General features: G+C 36.4%; 2 protein-coding genes across 2 annotated transcripts in view; both read left to right on the top strand.

Annotated features, from left to right (window-relative positions):
• The first annotated feature begins 2502 nt into the window (after nucleotides 1-2502).
• Nucleotides 2503-19862, top strand: part of LOC147072030 (zinc finger BED domain-containing protein 5-like) — a 52663-nt gene continuing 35303 nt past the window's right edge. The window contains exon 1 of the mRNA XM_085946545.1: nucleotides 2503-3070. Within this exon, the coding sequence (XP_085802671.1) occupies nucleotides 2503-3070 (568 nt within the window). The remainder of the gene's footprint in view (nucleotides 3071-19862) is intronic.
• The window catches only part of LOC147072029 (insulin-like receptor), a 274285-nt gene continuing 271685 nt past the window's right edge, over nucleotides 17263-19862 (top strand). Inside the window, exon 1 of the mRNA XM_085946555.1 lies at nucleotides 17263-18054. The gene's annotated coding sequence lies outside the window, so the exon portion shown is untranslated. The remainder of the gene's footprint in view (nucleotides 18055-19862) is intronic.

Genomic DNA, 19862 nt, shown 5'->3' with positions numbered 1-19862 from the left:
TTATTTTTAAATTGTGTAGTTATTGAAATATTTAAGATAATTGTCTTCATATATATGTGGGTAATTTTGATAGGTGTGAAGAAATATTTAAAAATAAAAAAATATTTTTTTACTAAGAATAGGCGTCGCCAAATTGACGCCGATTGTCCAGAATTACTTGGTTGACAGCGGCGCGTTGTCAAATTGGTTCTAAATGGTGGCATCCAACTGTACGCAAGACCCGTGGCCACTGGAAGACCTGTGGAACTCATACATTTATGCGATTATCTGGAGCATCTAATGTTTGCTTTAATATTCCGATGCGGACGACACAAACGAACACTAACTCTCCCATAGTTATGAAGTCTGGCGCATTTGATAACCACTTGTGGATGCGACAACTCGTAAGTGAAACCCTTAGATATACCTACTTGTAGGCCAGGTAGGTGTTTATCACTAGACTCCGTGTCTGGGTATGGAAAATTTACCTGGAAAAGTGCGTAAGAAGCGACGACAAGCTATAAGTAGTAGGCGCGGTAAATGTAGAGGTATGGCACCAGCTAGATTTTGTTAACCCCGCCGCCTTAAAAATCAATTCAATAAATACATTTCAAAATGGACCCTCTCATTGCCGACTCAAGTAGAAAGCCGATACATTCACAACGACTGGTTTTAGTTTTTCCGCCCCTCCCGTTGTTGTCTATAGATGACCTGTCATTGTTCTATAGAGTGCTCATGCTGAGGCGTCTGTCGTGTTCACACAGGGAATGGTTTGATTTGGATAGATGAGTTACATGATAAATAATACACTAGCATTAACACACCTTCTACAAATCTAATACATAGATAAATGTTACATATTTTTTGGAAATCGATATTACCACCGGTTTTTGTATGAAGGACTAGTCTGACTTTGACATCTGATGAATAAATGGAATGTATATTATTTATAAATAACATGATAGTTAATATATTTGATTTGAGATTTTTTTGTAATTCAATTTGAAACGAGAAAGGGCGAATCAATATGTCAAGCAATCTGAGATCTGATTTTGACAGCTGAACAGTGGACCACTCGTTGGTTGTGCAAAAAGATATGCTCAGGCTTTATTAATCTAAAGATGACGCTGACCCTCTCCAAATCAATTTCTGTGTGCGCGCCTGGCTGCGATCATCGCATAAGTAAAATCACCACTCTTGAAAAATGTTTTCACCAACCCGATAATATCATTCCAAAATAACACTTCTGCCCGGGATTATAACCATTAGTAATTTATATTGATCCAAGATCCAATGCTCCATATATTCCTATCTGGCTAATTTCAACAATAAAAGTATAAAAGATACTATAAATAGTAGAATATATATAGGGTTTTTCAACGTGCTTGAATAATTCAAACTTCTGACTTGTTCTTTCGCAAATCTAACTATTATTATTATTGGTCTTCGACTCCCGGGTCATACAAATTATCTGTCTCGGTCGTTTCAATCAAAATATAATTATTATAAAATATATTTGTCTGGTTAATTTAACCCAATAAATTTCAAGAAGGTAAACAATAAAATTAGATTCAATTAATTGATATATGTAGTACCTGCGGTATTTGTCAGAGGATTCGCCATGGGCGCCAAAAAAAGTAGAAGTTGAGTGGTGCGATTTGGAGAGGTAGTAACAATAATTAAAGATACCTACCCATTATAAGCTTAGCAGCACCACACCAGCGCATCTATTCTATACACAAAGCTGCTATCAGTGGCTATCGAGGGTAGTTTATGTAGGTATTATAATTGTTACAATAAGTTAGCCGGTAAAACTGTCTAACTCGCTCTAAAAGTTAATACAGCCAAGAGAGGTGCTGTTAAAACATCGTACTTTTTGACAGTTCAGACGGTTAACTTATTGTAACATTTTTTTCGACCATGTCCGATCCTAATAAGATCATATTATTATGGGCCTCCACAGAGTGGAAGTTTGTATTAACAGATTTTGTTTTTACGAGAGATGGATATTGTCAGCCACTTGCTTAACTTCTTATGCCGGGTCCACACTGGCAACATGTCACCGGCAACTTCGTTAAATTTTACGATCTAGTAAGACGAAGTAATGATCTCTCTCCCTCGCCTATTGGGACTATTGAAGAATAATAGAATAATACATACCTATATTCTTATTGGGAAACCTAAGGCAGGTATTAATTTACTTCTAGTTACTAGAAAGTAAATTAATACCTGCCTAATACCACGGGTTCCCAACCTATGCAAATTTATTTTTAATGGTGTCTTGAAGTTTGAATGATTTCATATATTTTTTGTAATCTAGGTACGCTATTCTGTCACAGTTGGTTAAACATGTTGAGAGTTTGGGAGTAATGGTGAAATGCCTCTATTGTTCACCGGTTTGCCCTAGCCAGTAAGACTCTTCCAACTTCTCTGCAAGAGGTACTTGATTCACTGATAAAAATCGTAAATTACATCAAATCTGGAGCTCTTAACACCAGTCTGTTTAAAGAACTGTGCAAAGACATGGATTCTGATCACGAGGTTCTTCTTTTCTACACTGCAGTACGCTGGTTGTCGAAAGGAAACATTGTGAATCGTGTCTTTGAATTGAAAGATGAAATCAAGTTGTTCCTGGAAGTGCAAGGGAAACATGACCTTTTGGTATACTTTAACGACAAAGCTTGGTTGAAAAGAGTAGCATATCTAGCAGATATATTAGAACAGCAAAATAGGCTTAATCTGAAACTTCAGGGAAAGGAAACGAATATTATCGCATTTCACGACAATCTCGGGGCATTATTATACAAGCTGCAAAACTGGCGAAGAAAAATAAATCTTGGAAACATTGCCATGTTTGAGAAACTCTGTAGTGTGGTAGATGAATCTGAAGGTGAAATAAATGAAAATTTGAAGGAGGAGATTACTGGGCATCTCGAATCCCTTGAAAACGAACTTCAGCGTTACTTTCCTGAGCTGAATGAAGAAGAAAATACATTGGCACGAAATCCATTCTCTGCTTCCCTTGATGTAGCCAGCATTCCCGATGAATTACAAGATGAATTCTTGGATTTGCGGAATGGTTCCTCGGCACGTAACTTGTTTAATGAAAAATTGCTCACACAATTCTGGTGTGGTATGTATCATTCATACCCAAATGTGACGATGCTTGCCTTTAGAGTTTTAGTTCCATTTGCGTCTGCATATTTCTGCGAGAGTGGATTTTCAATTCTTCTTCGTTTAAAAACAAAAAAAAAGAAATATATTAAATGTTGAGAATGACATGAGGTTGGCGTTAACAAAAACTCACCCGCGAATTTTGAGGCTGGTTAATAACATGCAATTTCAATAATCGCATAAAATTAATTATAAAACATAATTTAAAATAAAATTATACTAAAAAAATTATTTTCGTTGCAAAAATTACTTTTTCTATTGCATCGGGTCGCGGGTCACATTGCTTTTATAAAAAGGGGTCGCCGCCCGAAAAAGGTTAGGAACCTGTGTTCTAGTATGATATTTGGGTGAATACACTAATATGTTATAAATTAAACAATACCTACTTGCTTTTACAATTAATTAGGTAGTAAATTTATCATTTGGTCATTTTATTAGGCACTCATGCACTTATCGCACTGTGCTAAGAGGTGACTGCGCAAAAGTAAAGGGCAACACCACAACAATAAAATATTTAGGTACTATAGTGAAAAACTCATTTTTAAACAGTGTCTCGATGGTCGAAGATTTTTCTACTTCGGAAGAAATTTCATAATTATGTATATTCATTTATTATGTGTAATATTTATGGACGTACGAATGTGTATTTTTTTGTAACGTGAGTACCTATTTGTATATAAAATGAACTGATTTGCCGTTTTTTATGATGTTGCCAACTCTAGTGTGTACCTACACGACTTAGGTACCTATCTGTATCACTATGTATGTAGTTTTTAAATTATGTACATAAAATAGAATAATAATAGAAAATAGATAAAAGTTTACTTTCAATACATTTAATGCATCACTATATAAAGGTCTAATTACACAACAGACTCGATGATCCAACGAGATTCAACGATCGTTGTGACTTGTGAGCAATCATCGACTTTAAATCACAATTACATGAAAAGATTCAGCTACCAACTCAAGCGTGTTGGCGCTTGGTTCATAATAATAATAAGTACATATAGGTAGTAATTACCTATATACTCAGTTGTTAGTATATCAAACTATAAAGATATATTAGATTTTCTTGGCTACTATTTTAAAGCGCCGTATTCAGTGTTACGGACTATAACGGTGGTCGGGATATAGACCGGGAGTCCGTAGTTCCTCAGATCACCGTTATGAGTTATGACATCCGTAGCCAAGATATTAATAATATTATAATGGTAATTACTTGATATTTTTTTATGAAGGTAACAAAAACAATGTTATCAAGGCAACACTGCCTTAAGAGCTGTTATATTGAAAATACATGTGTTAAGTATTGTGAATTGTGATAAAATGTTCCTTTTACTCGAGTAAAATGTGTTTAATTTTCAGCGTCTCATAACACCAAAATCTTAATTTACGTTTATCTCAAAACTATGTACCTTGATAGGCACTTGTAATCCTAAACCCCCGACAGTATATTATCCAGTGTGAATAGCGCCATTCCGTGATGTGTTTGTTTGGTTGGTTACCGGATTCATCTAGGCCAGTGTTTCCCAACCCCGGTGGTCCGCGAATTTTTGGCATCCAAATGCCTATGCCAAAAAGTCCAATAAAATCTTCAACACCCGTAAGAACCGTTTCACACGGGATACCTGTGTTCAGCCACCGGTGTTTCGAGGTGCCGCATTTACACATAAATGAACCGGCGCGCTCAGAGTCACGCGAGTGTTGGGTTCATTTATATGTAAGCGCGAAAATAATGTATCTCGCACACCGGTGGCTGGGCACAGGTGTTCCGTGTAAAACGGCTCTAAGTGTTTGTGCATTGTGATTTTGTTCTTAAAAAATAGATTAAAGATTTTACGTGACGAAATTAACCGCTATCAGACATTATAATACGTTACTATATAAATTATTTTTATTGTTTCTGCGTTGGCGGTCCGCAAAACGTTTCTAATATTTTCAATGGTCCGGAGGTGTAAAAAGGTTGAGAACAGCTAGGCGACCGATGTTCCTAAGCGACTCGAATTCTGTATAACGACGCTGTATTATGTCATTATCACAGTGTGAAAAGTTTAATTTGTTTTTATGTAGGTTATCCGTCAGTACCGTTCGTACCAGAATATGATACGTGAATCCTTCGTGTAAAACCGTTCTTTGTATCACAAAATCTGTAGGTAGAGTAGTTCCTTTCCACTGCAGTATACCTACATGGCATATTTTATTCCCACAAATAAAAAAAATAGAAGGAACATTGCTTAGCACTTAGCTTGCGATGATTAATAAATCAATATTACAATATGAGTTTGACTGATATGGAAAGTGAACATGAAATGATCGAGGAAGCGAAACACTCGCATGGATAACGCTCTGCATGGAAGTCTCTACAAGCAAGTACAGGCTCACTTTTTATAGGGGTACATGGGGTAATCGACAAGAATGGTTTAACTAAGTCATCAATTATAATTTTTTTGAATGGAGTAGGGCGTAGTCAATACATCATTATTAGGCATTAGCTTATTTTATGAAACAATAAGTATCACCATCGTCAGTACGTCAACCCAATATGGGTCTCTAGAGCCTAAAGGCTTAATTACAATGGCAGACGCGCATATTAAAACCAGATCCAACGATCCACGCCGACCGTCATGATCAACGTCTTTACACTATTTGCAATTGCACGCAACGATTCGATCGCGTTGGTCCTTGCTTTTGATTGGTTTAAAATAAACGTAGTGTTGCTGCAATTTTACGTCAAAACTCAGCTGTCAAACCAAGCGGGCGCGTGTACGGATATTTTCGTACTTCTCGGGAATCTTCGCTTGCTAATGAATGGATCGTGACAGACGGAAATAGAATTTGTTCCAATTTGCTCACCATCGCTCACGATCCCGGAAACCCATATATAGATAATAGATTTTGGCAATCGTGGCAGACGATCGGGCCAGACGCAATCTGCCGATGTAATTTGAGCATTGGACCACTGAATACTGCGTTTCTTTCTACACGGTCCACCCATATAGGTCACCTGACCCTCCCTTTTACATGCGATGTATGGAAGAAGTCCCTATTGAGTAGCTTGCTGTCTTCCATCCTTGACACATAGGTTTTAGTCGTTTTACTTTCACGCGTGACACGACGACGTGAACCATTGTACTACGACTACAGGGATCAAAATGCACTGCAGAAATGCAGCGCAGTTCCGGTTCATGAAATCTTCAAGATTATCGTTCCGTCTCGTGGAAAATTAAAAATTGCGTTCCGGGTCGTGAATTATAAAAAAGTCGCATATTTTTTTATAAAATTATACATTATACAAAACTTGTCGGACGTATTTATGATATATACAATGATTTTGCAACCAATAATGAGCTCTCGTATTATTTTGCTACAAAGATTATGTGAGTAATTATATTTTTAACCCATTTTGATGGGTGATCCCAGATAGCTATATGAACTAGATTTTCAAGAAAATGCCTAATGATTTATGAAATTAACGTCGTGGTTTTTGAATTATAACAAAATAAGTACATATATATGAGCTTTTTGAGTATGGGTCCATTGTCTGGAGTCCTTATGAGGTTTCCTATAAGCTTGTTTTAGTTAGAGCGTGTTCAGAAAAAAAATATTCGACGTCTTTATTTTAATGTACATAATTATTTTCCTTTTGACAGTTTCTCAAACAAGTATTTTCCTATTAAATTTCTTCAAGGCATGCTCGCCTTTCATTCTCTTGAAGCTGGTAGGTCATTTCTGCTCTTAAAGCATTTTTCCCTGGTCTCACGTGGTATAGTTTCCAATGCCGATAATCTGGTGAATTTGAAATTTTATGCACCCGTCAATTACATGCGTGCCATGACTTATTTTGGGTGAAAGCTATTTCCTCATGTCAGGCTCACCAGGCACCAATAGCGAGGGCTGTGCGGCTGGTCAGTGCACTCCTTAGAGATGTAAACATTTTTAGCGATGCATTATGCATTCTGCTTTTAAAATTCTATTTTATCGTTTAATTTGTATTTTTTTGAATTAATTATTGTTGTTTTTTATTATTTCTTCTCTATAAAATTATTTTTTTGCTTTGTTTTTTTCTCTAGTTGATTTACTTGTACTTTTTATTCTAAATGTCATGTTGTGAACGTCTTGAATTAATAATTTATTATGTGCTCAGCGTGTCTTTTTTTAAATAAAAAAAATATATATATTTTCATATTACTATGAACACATTGAGTTTTTTTAAAATTGAATGTGGAATAGTGTAGGTATGTATGTACCTACTTATCATATTCCTATCCCTTTTATGGCCTCATTTTAACATAATTTAGAAGCGTATTTACAGCTAACCAGCTTCAAACATTTTTCTATGTTTTTTATCGAATATGTTATGAACAGTTGATAAAAGTTGTAAAAAATATCGTTATCTTTTAACAAATAGTTTTGTTTTTTATCTTTAAAATACCACTTATTTCATTGACCCCCATTCATAGAAATGTTTTTCCTCACAACTTTGTGAAATATGTGTAAACATCATCAGCTGCCGGATATTCCAAATTTCAAATCGCGGCAAAAGCAAACGGTTGAAAAACGAATGCGATAAGGAGTCAGTGGTGTGCCGGTTCCAATCTAGGGAAAAAGGTTCGTAAGTAGGTAAGTACTTACCAATAATCTCAAATGCGATTATGAGTAAAAATGTTCCAACGTTTTAGACATTACATTACAATGTAATAATGTAATAATATTAATAATAACAGGTTGGTTGTGCCAAATTGTGGTGGCCGTAATCCTTACTTCCCATCTCCCTCAAATCCTAGTATTATTGTCACAAGACCAGGCAATTAGCAATTATGGGCCATGAGAGACCATGATGCAAATAGCATTGTATTAACTCAAGTAATAGGCGGCAATCGAACGTGCGCAAGTTGTTAAACTTTACCGTCGTTTCCTACCTACAGCGTAATTCAAAAAGAGTTACTCAAAGACCGCCGTCGCGCGTGAGTCAGCTCAACGATACGATCGAGCGCGTGTTGGCGCGCCGCGTAAAATACAGACTGATTCAGAAGTTGTTCTTTGCCCAGGGCCAAGTCAGCTTGACATAGTGTGACCGTCGTACAAGCTATACTTCTGAATACCTGGCAAGCGTGATACCGGCTCTCATCATTCATATCACCAATTATCATGATTCATCAACCCCATATCATATCATCCATAAAAAGTGTACCGTCAAGTACCGCGCACCGGGTAACCCAAAAAACAATATCGCGCGAGTGACAGTTCAACCAGACCACGGAACCAACATCAACATCATAAAAAGGTCAGTGTCTGGCATTCTGTTAATCACCCCCACACCTAGATCCGGGATCCACAACATCCTTAAAATTACAGTCCACTTGCTTAAAGCGCCACCACAGGTGAATACGGGCACCGGAACTCGAGAACAAATTCTGAACATCAGGCAACTAGTTAAAAAATGCAGAGAGCTTAATACACATATGATGTTACGCTTCATTGACTCGACTGCGTAAGATGGAACTGTATGTGTAAGGTACTTCTGGAAACGGGAGTTCCATCACACCTTACCTATCTTATAAAAAACCTATATAGCAATAGCCACACAAAGGTAAGAGTAAATATCTTAGAGTTTCCGAACCGAGAAGAGAGTTCGTCAGGGATGTGTTTTATATCCCCAGTTATTCAATATATATGTAGGCATACAATGCAAAGAGCCCTAGATTAGCGCCTGGCAACCTATGGCACGCGTGCCACTAGGTGGCACGCCTCGAAAATGACGATTTATTAAAATTTTCGGTACTTTTCAGTAAATTAAAAGTTTTTTATATTTTCTAAATTTAAGAAAATTTAAAAAAAATGTGGACACTTTAAGTAATGGCTTTGTAATAACTGATAAGAAACAACTCAACAAAAAAAATACTCACCCATGTTTAAAAATATATTTTGCAGTCTGACATTAATGACAGTTACAAAAAAAGAATATTTAGAATTTTTGGACATTGAGTAAGTATATTGATTTAGAGTTAATCGAATTTAACAATTCTGATATTTCGAAATTAAACTGCCAGAGATGAAATTATGAAAAACGAAGTCAATTATCTTGACATGATAACCAAAACGTGGAATGAACTCTCAGACAGATTTCATTGTATGAATAAAGTCGCGTTCGCTCTTTTAAGTGTTTTTGGTACAACGTATTACTGTGAGCAAACATTCTCAATTATTAAATATATTATAAACCCGTACCTGTCTCGTTCATCGAATTCGTTTAACTGAAGAAAATGTGCATACAATTAAAAACTTCAAACTATGAAACAAATATTAAGGTGTTAGCTTCCAAAATTGAACCTCAAGAGAGTCACTACTGTTTAAATATCGTAATTTTTATGGTGTTTTTTGTAGCGTGTATTATTATAGTGAAATAAAATTGTCTTAGATTTATTAGTTTTATTTCAGTGGCACGCTCAGTGTCGAATACTTTGAATTGCCTGTTTTGTGGCACGCCAATGCATATGGGTTGCCGACCGCTGCCTTAGATCATTGGCAATACTGAATAACAATTGCTGACCAGAAAAAAGACAACTTTAGATTCGCAGATGATACCACTTACAGCGCTCGAAATGGACAGGAACGCACCGGAGCGCCGTTGTGGTTCGTGGAATTCCAAAATATACCGTTCCGGCTCGTGGATTCATTTAAAATTGCGTTGCGGTTCGTTAGATTGAGGTATTTATGTGTAAATGTATCTTTTAAAGTTTTTCTCAAAATTAAAAATTAACGAAGTTATGTCATGCCGGGCGTGCAAGGGTTAAAAATAAAATTTATGACATCCCTAAATTTCTTTCAATTTTCTTTTTTGTGTCGATACATCCGTGTCTAAATGCATTGTCTAAACACTCCAAATAATTGCATACTTACATGAAAAAAGTAACTACAGCTGCAAGCTACAAAAGAATTGTGCCTTTGCTGACATTGTTTGAAAACCTTTTGTACTTAAATAACTTAAATTCAATAAAAAATAAAGATGGCACCTACATATTTGTATAATAATTTCTAAAGTATGAAATATCTCAGTACAGTCTCGCTTTTACCTTTGACTGGTATGCATTGCGAATTTACTTACCTACTAATTTATTACTTATATTTTATTGTGAGTGATAAAACTTATTTATTTTCATCGCCATCTAATCGCCGTGTTAATTTTATACCCACGTCTATTTTTGCGGGCAAAATTTTCGGTGGTAAAATTAATATGATAAAGTTTGGTAATTTAAATCGTACAATTCCGCTAAAATCTACTTATTAGTGATAATCGCTTGTTTTTTAAAACATTTTGTATTATTTAAATTTGTTCTCTTGAAATTTGGTTAAACATCTCAGCAGGCGATACCTTTCTATATATTACATATAAGTATATTTTTTGTCGTTGGTATCCAAACTGATTTGACATATAATGCTGTTGACCAGTGGCCACAAGCAGAATTTTTTCGTTTTGAAAATGATAAATATGAGTGGATATTTATAAATTTTATGAAGGTTTAATCAAGTAGTAGGTACTTCGTGTAAATCTGCTAAAAAATTAAGAATTCACTCCGATAAGCATTTAAGATCGACAATACAGTTGAAACAGGGTTTTCTGATTCAATGTCATTTCGACAATTGACTCGACGTGTTAAAAATATTTATGACGTGTCGTAAACCCTTATTTTTACAATGAGTAATAAATAAATGCACCATTATGCCATTTTCCTACAAAAATGTTTTTGGTATGAAACTATTGAATAGCCTACCGTAATTAGTTTATTTTTAAGGGACGTTTCTATTGTGTTATTACATACGTTGTAACTTGCTACTTTAAAAACATAGAAATAATAGATACCTACTATGTAGAGAACTTTTAGTTAATTTTTGTTTGTAAATTTGTTTTAAAAAAAAAGATCCTCCAATTAAATTTTATTACTATCATAATAATAAATTATTGTTCTGTATTATCATTATTCATCACCGTGGCAATAATAATGACTATAATGAGACTAGGTAAGGACAAACATCACAAATTGAATCGTTTAGTTTAAAATACACTCACAAATTAGGTAGGTACGTGTTCAGTGCGGACAACAAATAATTTTAGATGGTAGTCATAGATTAAATAAATACGGTGGTAAGTTCTTTAATCTGAGGTGGTAAGTGTACGTATATTACAATAATGGTAACCAAAGCATCATCATTGTAACATATAGGTCATGGTCTCCACAACGAGGGGCTGAAAGGGCTCTAGCCTGGGAGCCCGTGCTCAGGAGGAGCCCGTGCTCAGGAGGAGCCCGTGCTCAGGAGGAGCCCGGCGAGGCGAATCGACCAGATAAGTGAGATAAACACACATCACAAATTTGCTTTAATAGTAAAAAAAAAGAATTTTCTTACAATACTATTATTTATAGTTATGTGGTTATACGAAACAATTCTTAATTGTTTATCAATACTCGACATCTCCATAATTCGTATGGATGTTTTAAAATATACAATAAAACGCTAAATATACAGATTATTGTTACCCCGTACATACTGCCTTTATTCTTAGCGATAAGAAGGGGGCCCCACCAAAGATCCTAGCCTGGGGGCCAGCTTCACGATGTGGGGCCTATGGTATAGGTATATACATACACTACAATATTAGTCCTTATAATGTTGAATATAGGTAGGTACTTACTGATTAATGACAATTTTATATTATTCTATAGGAATCGTGCTTAGCAACTCGAGTTGCACCTTCCGTCATGTTTTATCTTATATAATTAATGATACTTCTTCTTCTACCCTGTCATGTCTTAATATTGGGGCATAGGGCAAGCATTGGCGCCACTTCCCTCGGTCCATCGCCATGAGCCTCCCGCCACGTCAGACCTGCAGCAAATAGGTCGCTTTTGTAGCAACGCTGCAGGGTGAGGGAGAGGCGGCCACGGCGATGGAACCCTTGAGGCTGTGCCACAAGGGTACGAAGTGCCGCACTCTTTGGCGGCATCCGGAATACGTGTCCCAGCCACGTAAATCGTCTCTTCGTGATAACTTCAATCACCGAAGGCTGCTGTGCTCACGAACTCGAGTATTTGTAACGCGGTCGTACCAATGTACCCCTAAGATTCGGCGGAGACATCGATTCTCAAAGCTCAAAAGCCGATAATTAATGATACACCATTGGTAATTTAAAATGCTATAATTACGTAGTGTGGTGATGATGGCTTGAAGCTTTTCTTAGAAGTAGGTATGGCCTAATGGCCCTTATGGTGGAGAAGGTCCAAAAGAAATCTTTGAGGATCCTTTGTTTGAAGATGTGTGGATGCCATCCATGGCTTTATCCGATTGATTTATCTTAAGAACGCTTACACACTGTGTTCAACCAAATCGCTTCGGATATTGGTATATTCCTCCTGCGTGAGAACGAGTTTATGTGAACGATTTATAAATTCTTAGTTTGATAACTTCTTAAATAATTAAATGGCGTAGTTAGCTCTATCGGTATACAGATATGTACTGTATAAATTTTGTATTTACTCGTCTCTGTATAGGTACTTACTATTTTTTCTAATAGTTGCTGCATCTATTTCTTTATTTTTAAATACTATTTTAATACTATTTCTTTAATTTTTTTTAAAAATATTCTGTGCTCGTCTTGAATCTATAATCTGTAAAATTTGTTATATGTAAATTAATTTTTAATTTGAATCTTTATGGTAGGTATGTGGATATGTTGTTTTTTAAGTTTAATTAATTAACAAACTGAACTATCCCAAATGAGACAGTAATATAAGTTATAAGCAGTGACGAGTGGTGGTAGAAGTAACATGCCTGCTGATTATGGGTGGTAGATAAAGTAAGAGTAAAGAATAATACAATTCTTGACGGTATACTTTGTGGAGACGAGGTTCTTTCGCCTGCGGCGCTGACAATCCTTGCCCACTTGCTCAATATACATCCGCGTAAGAAGTTCAAAGTTTATTGTTGCATTTATACATCCAACGTACGTACGTATGTAAAGAAAAAAATTAAGCATACCGTTTTTTCGGAAAATTATAGAGCGTTCCTGTTCGTGAAATTTTCCATTTCGAGCACTGATACCACACTAATCGCTGCTGATGAAAGAGAACTCACAGAGCTGCTACACCGGGTTGACGAAGAGAGTCGCAAATACGGCCTCCTTATTAATATGAATATGACCAAGTTAATGGTTGTCGATCGGGCTAAGCTTCTACCAACAGCAAGTACACTCCAAAACCTAGAAACAGTCGACGAGTTTGTATATCTGGGATCGACCATCAGTGGAAAGGGCGGATGTGAAGCGGAAATAAGAACGCGCACACAGATTGCAAAAAATGCGATGACACGTCGTCTTACCACTATATGGAAGGATCGGGGAATTTCCATTGCCACAAAATGATGCTTGTGCAAACATTAGTGTTCTCGATATTTTTATGCGGAGTCGAGTCGTGGACCCTGAAGACAAGGGAACGGAAGGCAATTGATGCCTTTGAGATGTGGTGTTGGCGCCGAATGCTCCGTATTTCTTGGACGGAGCACAGGACGAACCAGTCGATCATCCAGAAACTGCAAATAAAGGAACGCCTCTCGGCAATATTATGTCTGAGACAAATTCTGCAGTTTTTTGGACATATTGTCAGGCGCGGACCAGACAACCTGAAGAGACTGGTGGTTTTGGGTGGCCTCCAGGTAAGGCAACCGAGTAAAAGAGCTGATTGGGAGCACCATCCATTCTGCCCTGAGAGACGCGGAAGATCGAGAAGGATGGAAAGTCTTGGTCGCTCAAAGGATGACGAAATTCAAATGTGGTCACGATCCTCAACCATGAGTGTACGACCAAGAAGAAGAAAAATATTATAGCTCTGAGTTAACATTGCACTGATTAAATACAATTTATCGTTTTCGTATTCTGACGCTGAAGAGTTTCTGTTAGTTTACAGTTTACACAATATTCAATTAGTCTGGTACCTATATTATCTATGGTCTGCTCATTGGGCTCTGTTCAAAACACTAACTATGTATGTTATTTGACGTACGCACACGTAGAAACTGTTAAAATCAATTGAAATTACCATGAATCAGGAATAATAATGCAATATATCAAATAATGTAAAGCATTGGTTTTTACCTTATCGAATTATTTTTTTTGTTATTTTCGAAGTTATCGTTTTTCCAGATGAAATATCGATAAAATTTAAAACAGAAAATATAATTTTCGGTTCGGGCAATCGACAGTAAATTTATCTACCAAGCAAAAATTGTTAGATGTTTTTTTTATCGATAACTGAAAAAGCAACAACAGTGTCGATCTTCTCTTCCCAATCTGAAGAAGTAACTAACTACTCGAGTTGGTACTTTCCATAATTGAATTTATAGAGATAGTGATCATTAAAAATATAATGCGGAATGACGAAACCATTGACTAAAATTGTCAGCGTGATAGCACGTGAGCACATGTGACGTGTTGGTAATGTGTTCTGGCCATTTAGATATATTGTGACAATATTAGTTTTTGGTTCAAAATGTGCTATGGGGTGGGACAGCGCCAAGGCCTGAACAAAAACGATGCATAAGTGCGAGTGAGAAAGTATTGGGCACCCTTATAATCACTGCGACACGCGCTAGAGTAAGATAAAAGGTTTACAGATGTGTGAGATGGTTTGCTACGGTGTCTACCAAACTAGTATGAAGGTAGATACCTACTGATTTTTACGATTTTTTTACCGAAGCTAATACTTGATAAAACTCACCGTGTGAATGGTGTCGTAAAAACACTCTCGTGGTGGTGAACCCATTTTGTAAATATTTTTTTTTACTTTATATTTAAAAAAAATTTTTAACACCGAACGAAATGTGAGAAAATATTTTTCTGAATCAATATATCCGCCGAATTCCGTCACGTGTTCAATTAATAATAAAATTGCCAGAAACGTGAAATTTAGCACGCTACTGAGTGAACCAAACAAACACTGCTCCATACTTCGCCACTATACCAGCGTGTACTACACTCATTCATAAGTCGGGTCGGCGTCTCCGGCGTAAATTTTTATCGAGTATGTGTATTGCTGGTAGTGTGGATTTTGGTGTGTGTGTGTGCGTGTGTACATTGAACGTTGCGAGAGACAACTGCGCAGGCGCTATCCCACTCCCGCGGCCTCCCACTACTCTACACATTCCTCTATGTCAGGTGTGGTAAATCCTTGTTTTTGTTTACATTCTCAAAGTAAAATACGCAGTAATATATTATTTACATCGTCTAGATGTAACTATTGGTATAATAAAATTAATATTAAGAACACAATAATGCTGAATAAATACCCTTTAGTATTTGACGTGTTTAGGATAATAATTATTAGGATAGGATAATCGATTTCGGCAGGCACGTATGAATACATTGGATCCTGATATTGGAAGCTAGTATGTAACTGTCGATGTCCTGAATCTTGTCCTATTTGATGTCCTTATTGCATAGGTGACTTTTAGGGTTTTGTTGCATTTTGAAAATTAGTGCTTTATAGAGAGAGTAATATAGCAGTTCATGTTCGGTAAGAGATTCTTTGTCGTCTTTATTCTTCAATGATGTCACAGGAATATAATATAATATATGATTATACCAGTTATATTATTCCACATAGATTGTGGAAACTATTGTTAAATAGTAGATATAATGCAATTGATAAGCTTATTATTATATTATGAAAAACAGCAACACATAAACACGATAATGGCATCGAAGATCAGAGACATTATATTTAAAGTTGTGAAAAATACTTCTGATACGATAATATTACAGATTATAATCATATAACTCAGACATAATATGAGACAATAATATCAAGTTTTCTGTATTAATTTAAGCTATGTGAGATGGCTTTGTTATTATGATGACGTAATTGCAGAACGAGGAATACATTTGGAATAAAATTAAAAGAATGATAATTTTAAACAGAATAAGCAATATCTAATGATGAAATCACACATGTATCACTTTACATCGACACCCAAGAGCGCGCTGTTTATGTAAATAAGTGGGTATAGGTTTATTGTAGGTTATGCTTGTCTTGAATTGGATACGCGTTAAAGTGACTTCCCACAATAATGTCCATTCAGAGTAACACACAAACCTACATATTTACATAAATATGAATATGCACAGAGCTCTAAATGATGACTGATAATAATCCGAATAATCATAACAAAAACATTCGTTTTTTCTTACATTACGATCTCACACATTAAAGAAATACGTAATGGTATCCAGAACAATATATTTTTAGTATTAAATTTACGTCAAAATAGAATCGAAGAATGGCATATTTTTCTGGTATTACGGCCACGACGAAATTACTTTGGAACGGTGTTGGTGTCATTTGAAAGTAACTATATAAAGACTTAAATGAGTAGCGTGCACTGCCAGAACAATCTGACACAATTCTACTTATGGATATACATATTACATTTTTATTTTTACTTATTGATTGATTGATACGAATTGATTTCATTTTCAGTTAATTCTGTTTTATATGAAAAGTTATTTCGGAAGAAATCCGTGAAAAGTAAAACTATTATTGGTTGCTAAGTGGGTTCTAGCAACTAAATTATTAAAATTAATATATACGTGTGTTACTATGGAAATCAATATGAAGTGTCAAAATGATATTTCAGTATATTTATTCAGTATTTCTATCAAGTACAATTTTTTTTGATCTTTTAAGCTAGTCAAGTCAAGTTTATATGATTCAACAGAAAATTTAAAAACGTTGTACTTATATAGAAAGTTCTTTTTATCTTGTAATTATTATTTAATTTAATGTGTCAGTGAATAAATCCTTATCGATTTGAAATATATATTTAAATTTTGACATTTGATTTATGAATATATTTTAAACGTAACGGTTAGATAATAATAATTTATACATAATATTATATCGGTTGACGAACACTTCTCCAGAGTTTGCGCGTAGTAGTTTCTAGTAACATCTCCCAAATTTACGAGAGCTTGTAGTAGTAGAGTCCTAAACACACGATCGTGGAGTGAGGGGGAGGGGCAGGCTCCTCCCGCTTCCCGTCACGCGCCTCATGCGCGAGTTCAGTCGACGCTCGGCCTCTGAGGTATAGGTATGCGTATCGTGAGTGTTTGAAAAAAAATCAAATCGCGATTGGAAGCGACGCTTGTTGTGTTTGTTTACATGTTGTTCGCGCGTGTTTTGAACAAGGAATAAGCCCAAAGATGCCATTGCTAATATGGGCCTTGTCTTGCCGCAGCACTTTTTGCGCGGCATTCCCGTAATATTGGCGGGAAGGGTGTGTGTACATTTAGTTTTCGGGCGTGAGCGTGAGATTGCGTCGTCCGCCTGCGCGGTGCGTGCCCCTCCTTCCCGCGCCGGCGGCCATTGTTTCGCTACGCGGCTTGTTTGTCTGCATTACCCGCCTTAGTTTTTTCAAAATTTATTATTATCATTTTAGTAATAACAAAAACATAGTTGTTCCGCCGCAGTGAATCCGTACCGATACGTCGCGGTGTGTGCGTGTATTTTCAAAAGATTGTGAAGTGTGGTTTAGTGCGTGTCTGGATTGTGTCCACACGAGGTAAATAATCCAAACATAATTTACCTGTGCGTCGTTGTTTACAATAAGCCTCTCGTCGCACTATACTTTATTATCGTTGTCCGACTGTGTTTATAGTGTTATAGGCAATATTCGCTGGTAAATAAGTGAATGTGTGATCGAATATAACATAATCGAGTGTGAATAGATAATATTCGTGTTGACGTGCGTCATTGTGTCGAAGGACGTCAACAAAACATTCATGTATGAAAAACAGTAACATACGAAACGCTAGAAAAGTTTTGTATTGAGCACAGCCGTCAAAACGGTATACCGGTAAGTTTCCTCTGATGATTACGATACGTTTAATATTACGTTATACTTAGTTTCCCTTTTAATGGTATTGTTATATAATTTTGTTATCAAAACCTACTGCGACAATGTTGCGTCACATGGGATTGACAAGTTATAATATCAAAACAACAAATAAGTACAAAATTAAACTAATTAGGTAGGTACCTACCGTGTATTCTCTAGTCATAAATTTAGTGTAAAAGTCTTATAATGTTTAGTCCAGACCGAGATAGATAATATATCGGTTCGGTTAATACCTATTCGTTATTTAAACATTGTATACAAACTACGAAAGTTGATATAATTACTTATGTCTGAAAATTTTCAGTAAGTTTAGGTACTTAGGTATATGCAAGTAGTTAGAGTAGCAGTAGACGATTGAAGGTACCTACATGATATCAATTCCATACAAAATCTACGATATACACGAAAGTGTGTATTTTGTCCAGAAAACCTTCTAAACATCTTGACATCGGGGACATCAGGGGAGCGACAACCCGGTGTGGGTCCTGGCGTCCTCCAACAGCTCCCTCCACCGTCCCTATCCGGTGTGGCCACTTTCCAATTCGGTACCCCCGGAATACGGCAGTCACTGGCAGCTCCATCCAACCAGCGAATCTTTGGCCTGCCTCTTCTTCTACCCTATTGGATTGCTGGACATCACTCTCTTTGCCGGTTCATTGTCATTCATACGGTGCACATGACCTAGCCATCGCAGTCTCCCAATCCTAATTGATTGAACTGCGCTGCAATCTACGTACAGCCTGTAGAGCTCAGCATTATATCTTCTCCAATTGGTGCCATCCCTGCTCGGTCCATATATACGGTGGAGAGTTTTTCTTTCAAAGACATGCAATACCTATATAGGTAGTTATAATATAAACGATTGGCGTTAAAATTTAGACGCGTTGGCGAGATAAAAATAAATTACGTAGGTATCCAAATTAACGCAGTTTTCAATTGACCCTTTTTCACCTGTGTTCGTATCCTATGTATGTTAATTACGAAAGGACATCTACACTTTGTATGAGTGGATTCTGGTAAACTAAAATTTGGGTGTCATTTTATTTCTCACACGCTTCATACTATTTAATAAATAATACGCCAATGTGTGAAACTGATTTGGTAGGGACTTATAGGAATTAGGAATACGAAATTCACGTACGCCGTAGGGAAGGCTAAGCTGTAAACCCCATTCCGTTATAGGTATAGAGCGGAAGGAACATAATAGTAAGGTATAATGTGTTTTAATGCCCTTGCATTTTCGTTTTATTATCTCACTTCTCCCTGTTTTCATGCCTGGTTATTGTTTTGCAATGATTAATTATTTGTATGGCCATAACCATGGCCCCCAGGCTATAATCTTTGGCGGGCCCCCTACCTATCGCTAAGGATAAAGGGATTGTGATGCTCTACAGTAGCGTTTTCCAAACGGTGTACGCGGTATATTTAGTGTTTTTTTGTATAGTTTAATACATCCATTTGAATTATGGAGTTGTCGAGTATTGGATACACAATTAAAAATTGTATCCTACAACCACATAATTTTTAATTATAATATTATTGCAGGAAAATAGCACCGCAGGAGACTTTTTTACTAGTGAAGCAAAGTTGTGATGTGTGTTTAGCTAACTTATCTGATCGACTCGCCTCGCCGGGCCCTTCCTGAGCCCGGGCCCCCAGGCTAGGGCCCTGTCAGCCCCACCCTTGTGGGGGCCATGGCCATAACACATGTGTGTTTCCGATTTGTAATGACACCGACATTCTCAAGATATTTCATTCTAAGAAAA

This window comes from Rhyacophila brunnea, unplaced genomic scaffold (assembly GCF_057557595.1).
Source record: "Rhyacophila brunnea isolate RB1 unplaced genomic scaffold, BYU_Rbru_1.0 scaffold_2, whole genome shotgun sequence".
NCBI lineage: Eukaryota > Metazoa > Arthropoda > Insecta > Trichoptera > Rhyacophilidae > Rhyacophila > Rhyacophila brunnea.
This window is presented reverse-complemented; position numbering and strand designations above follow the sequence as displayed.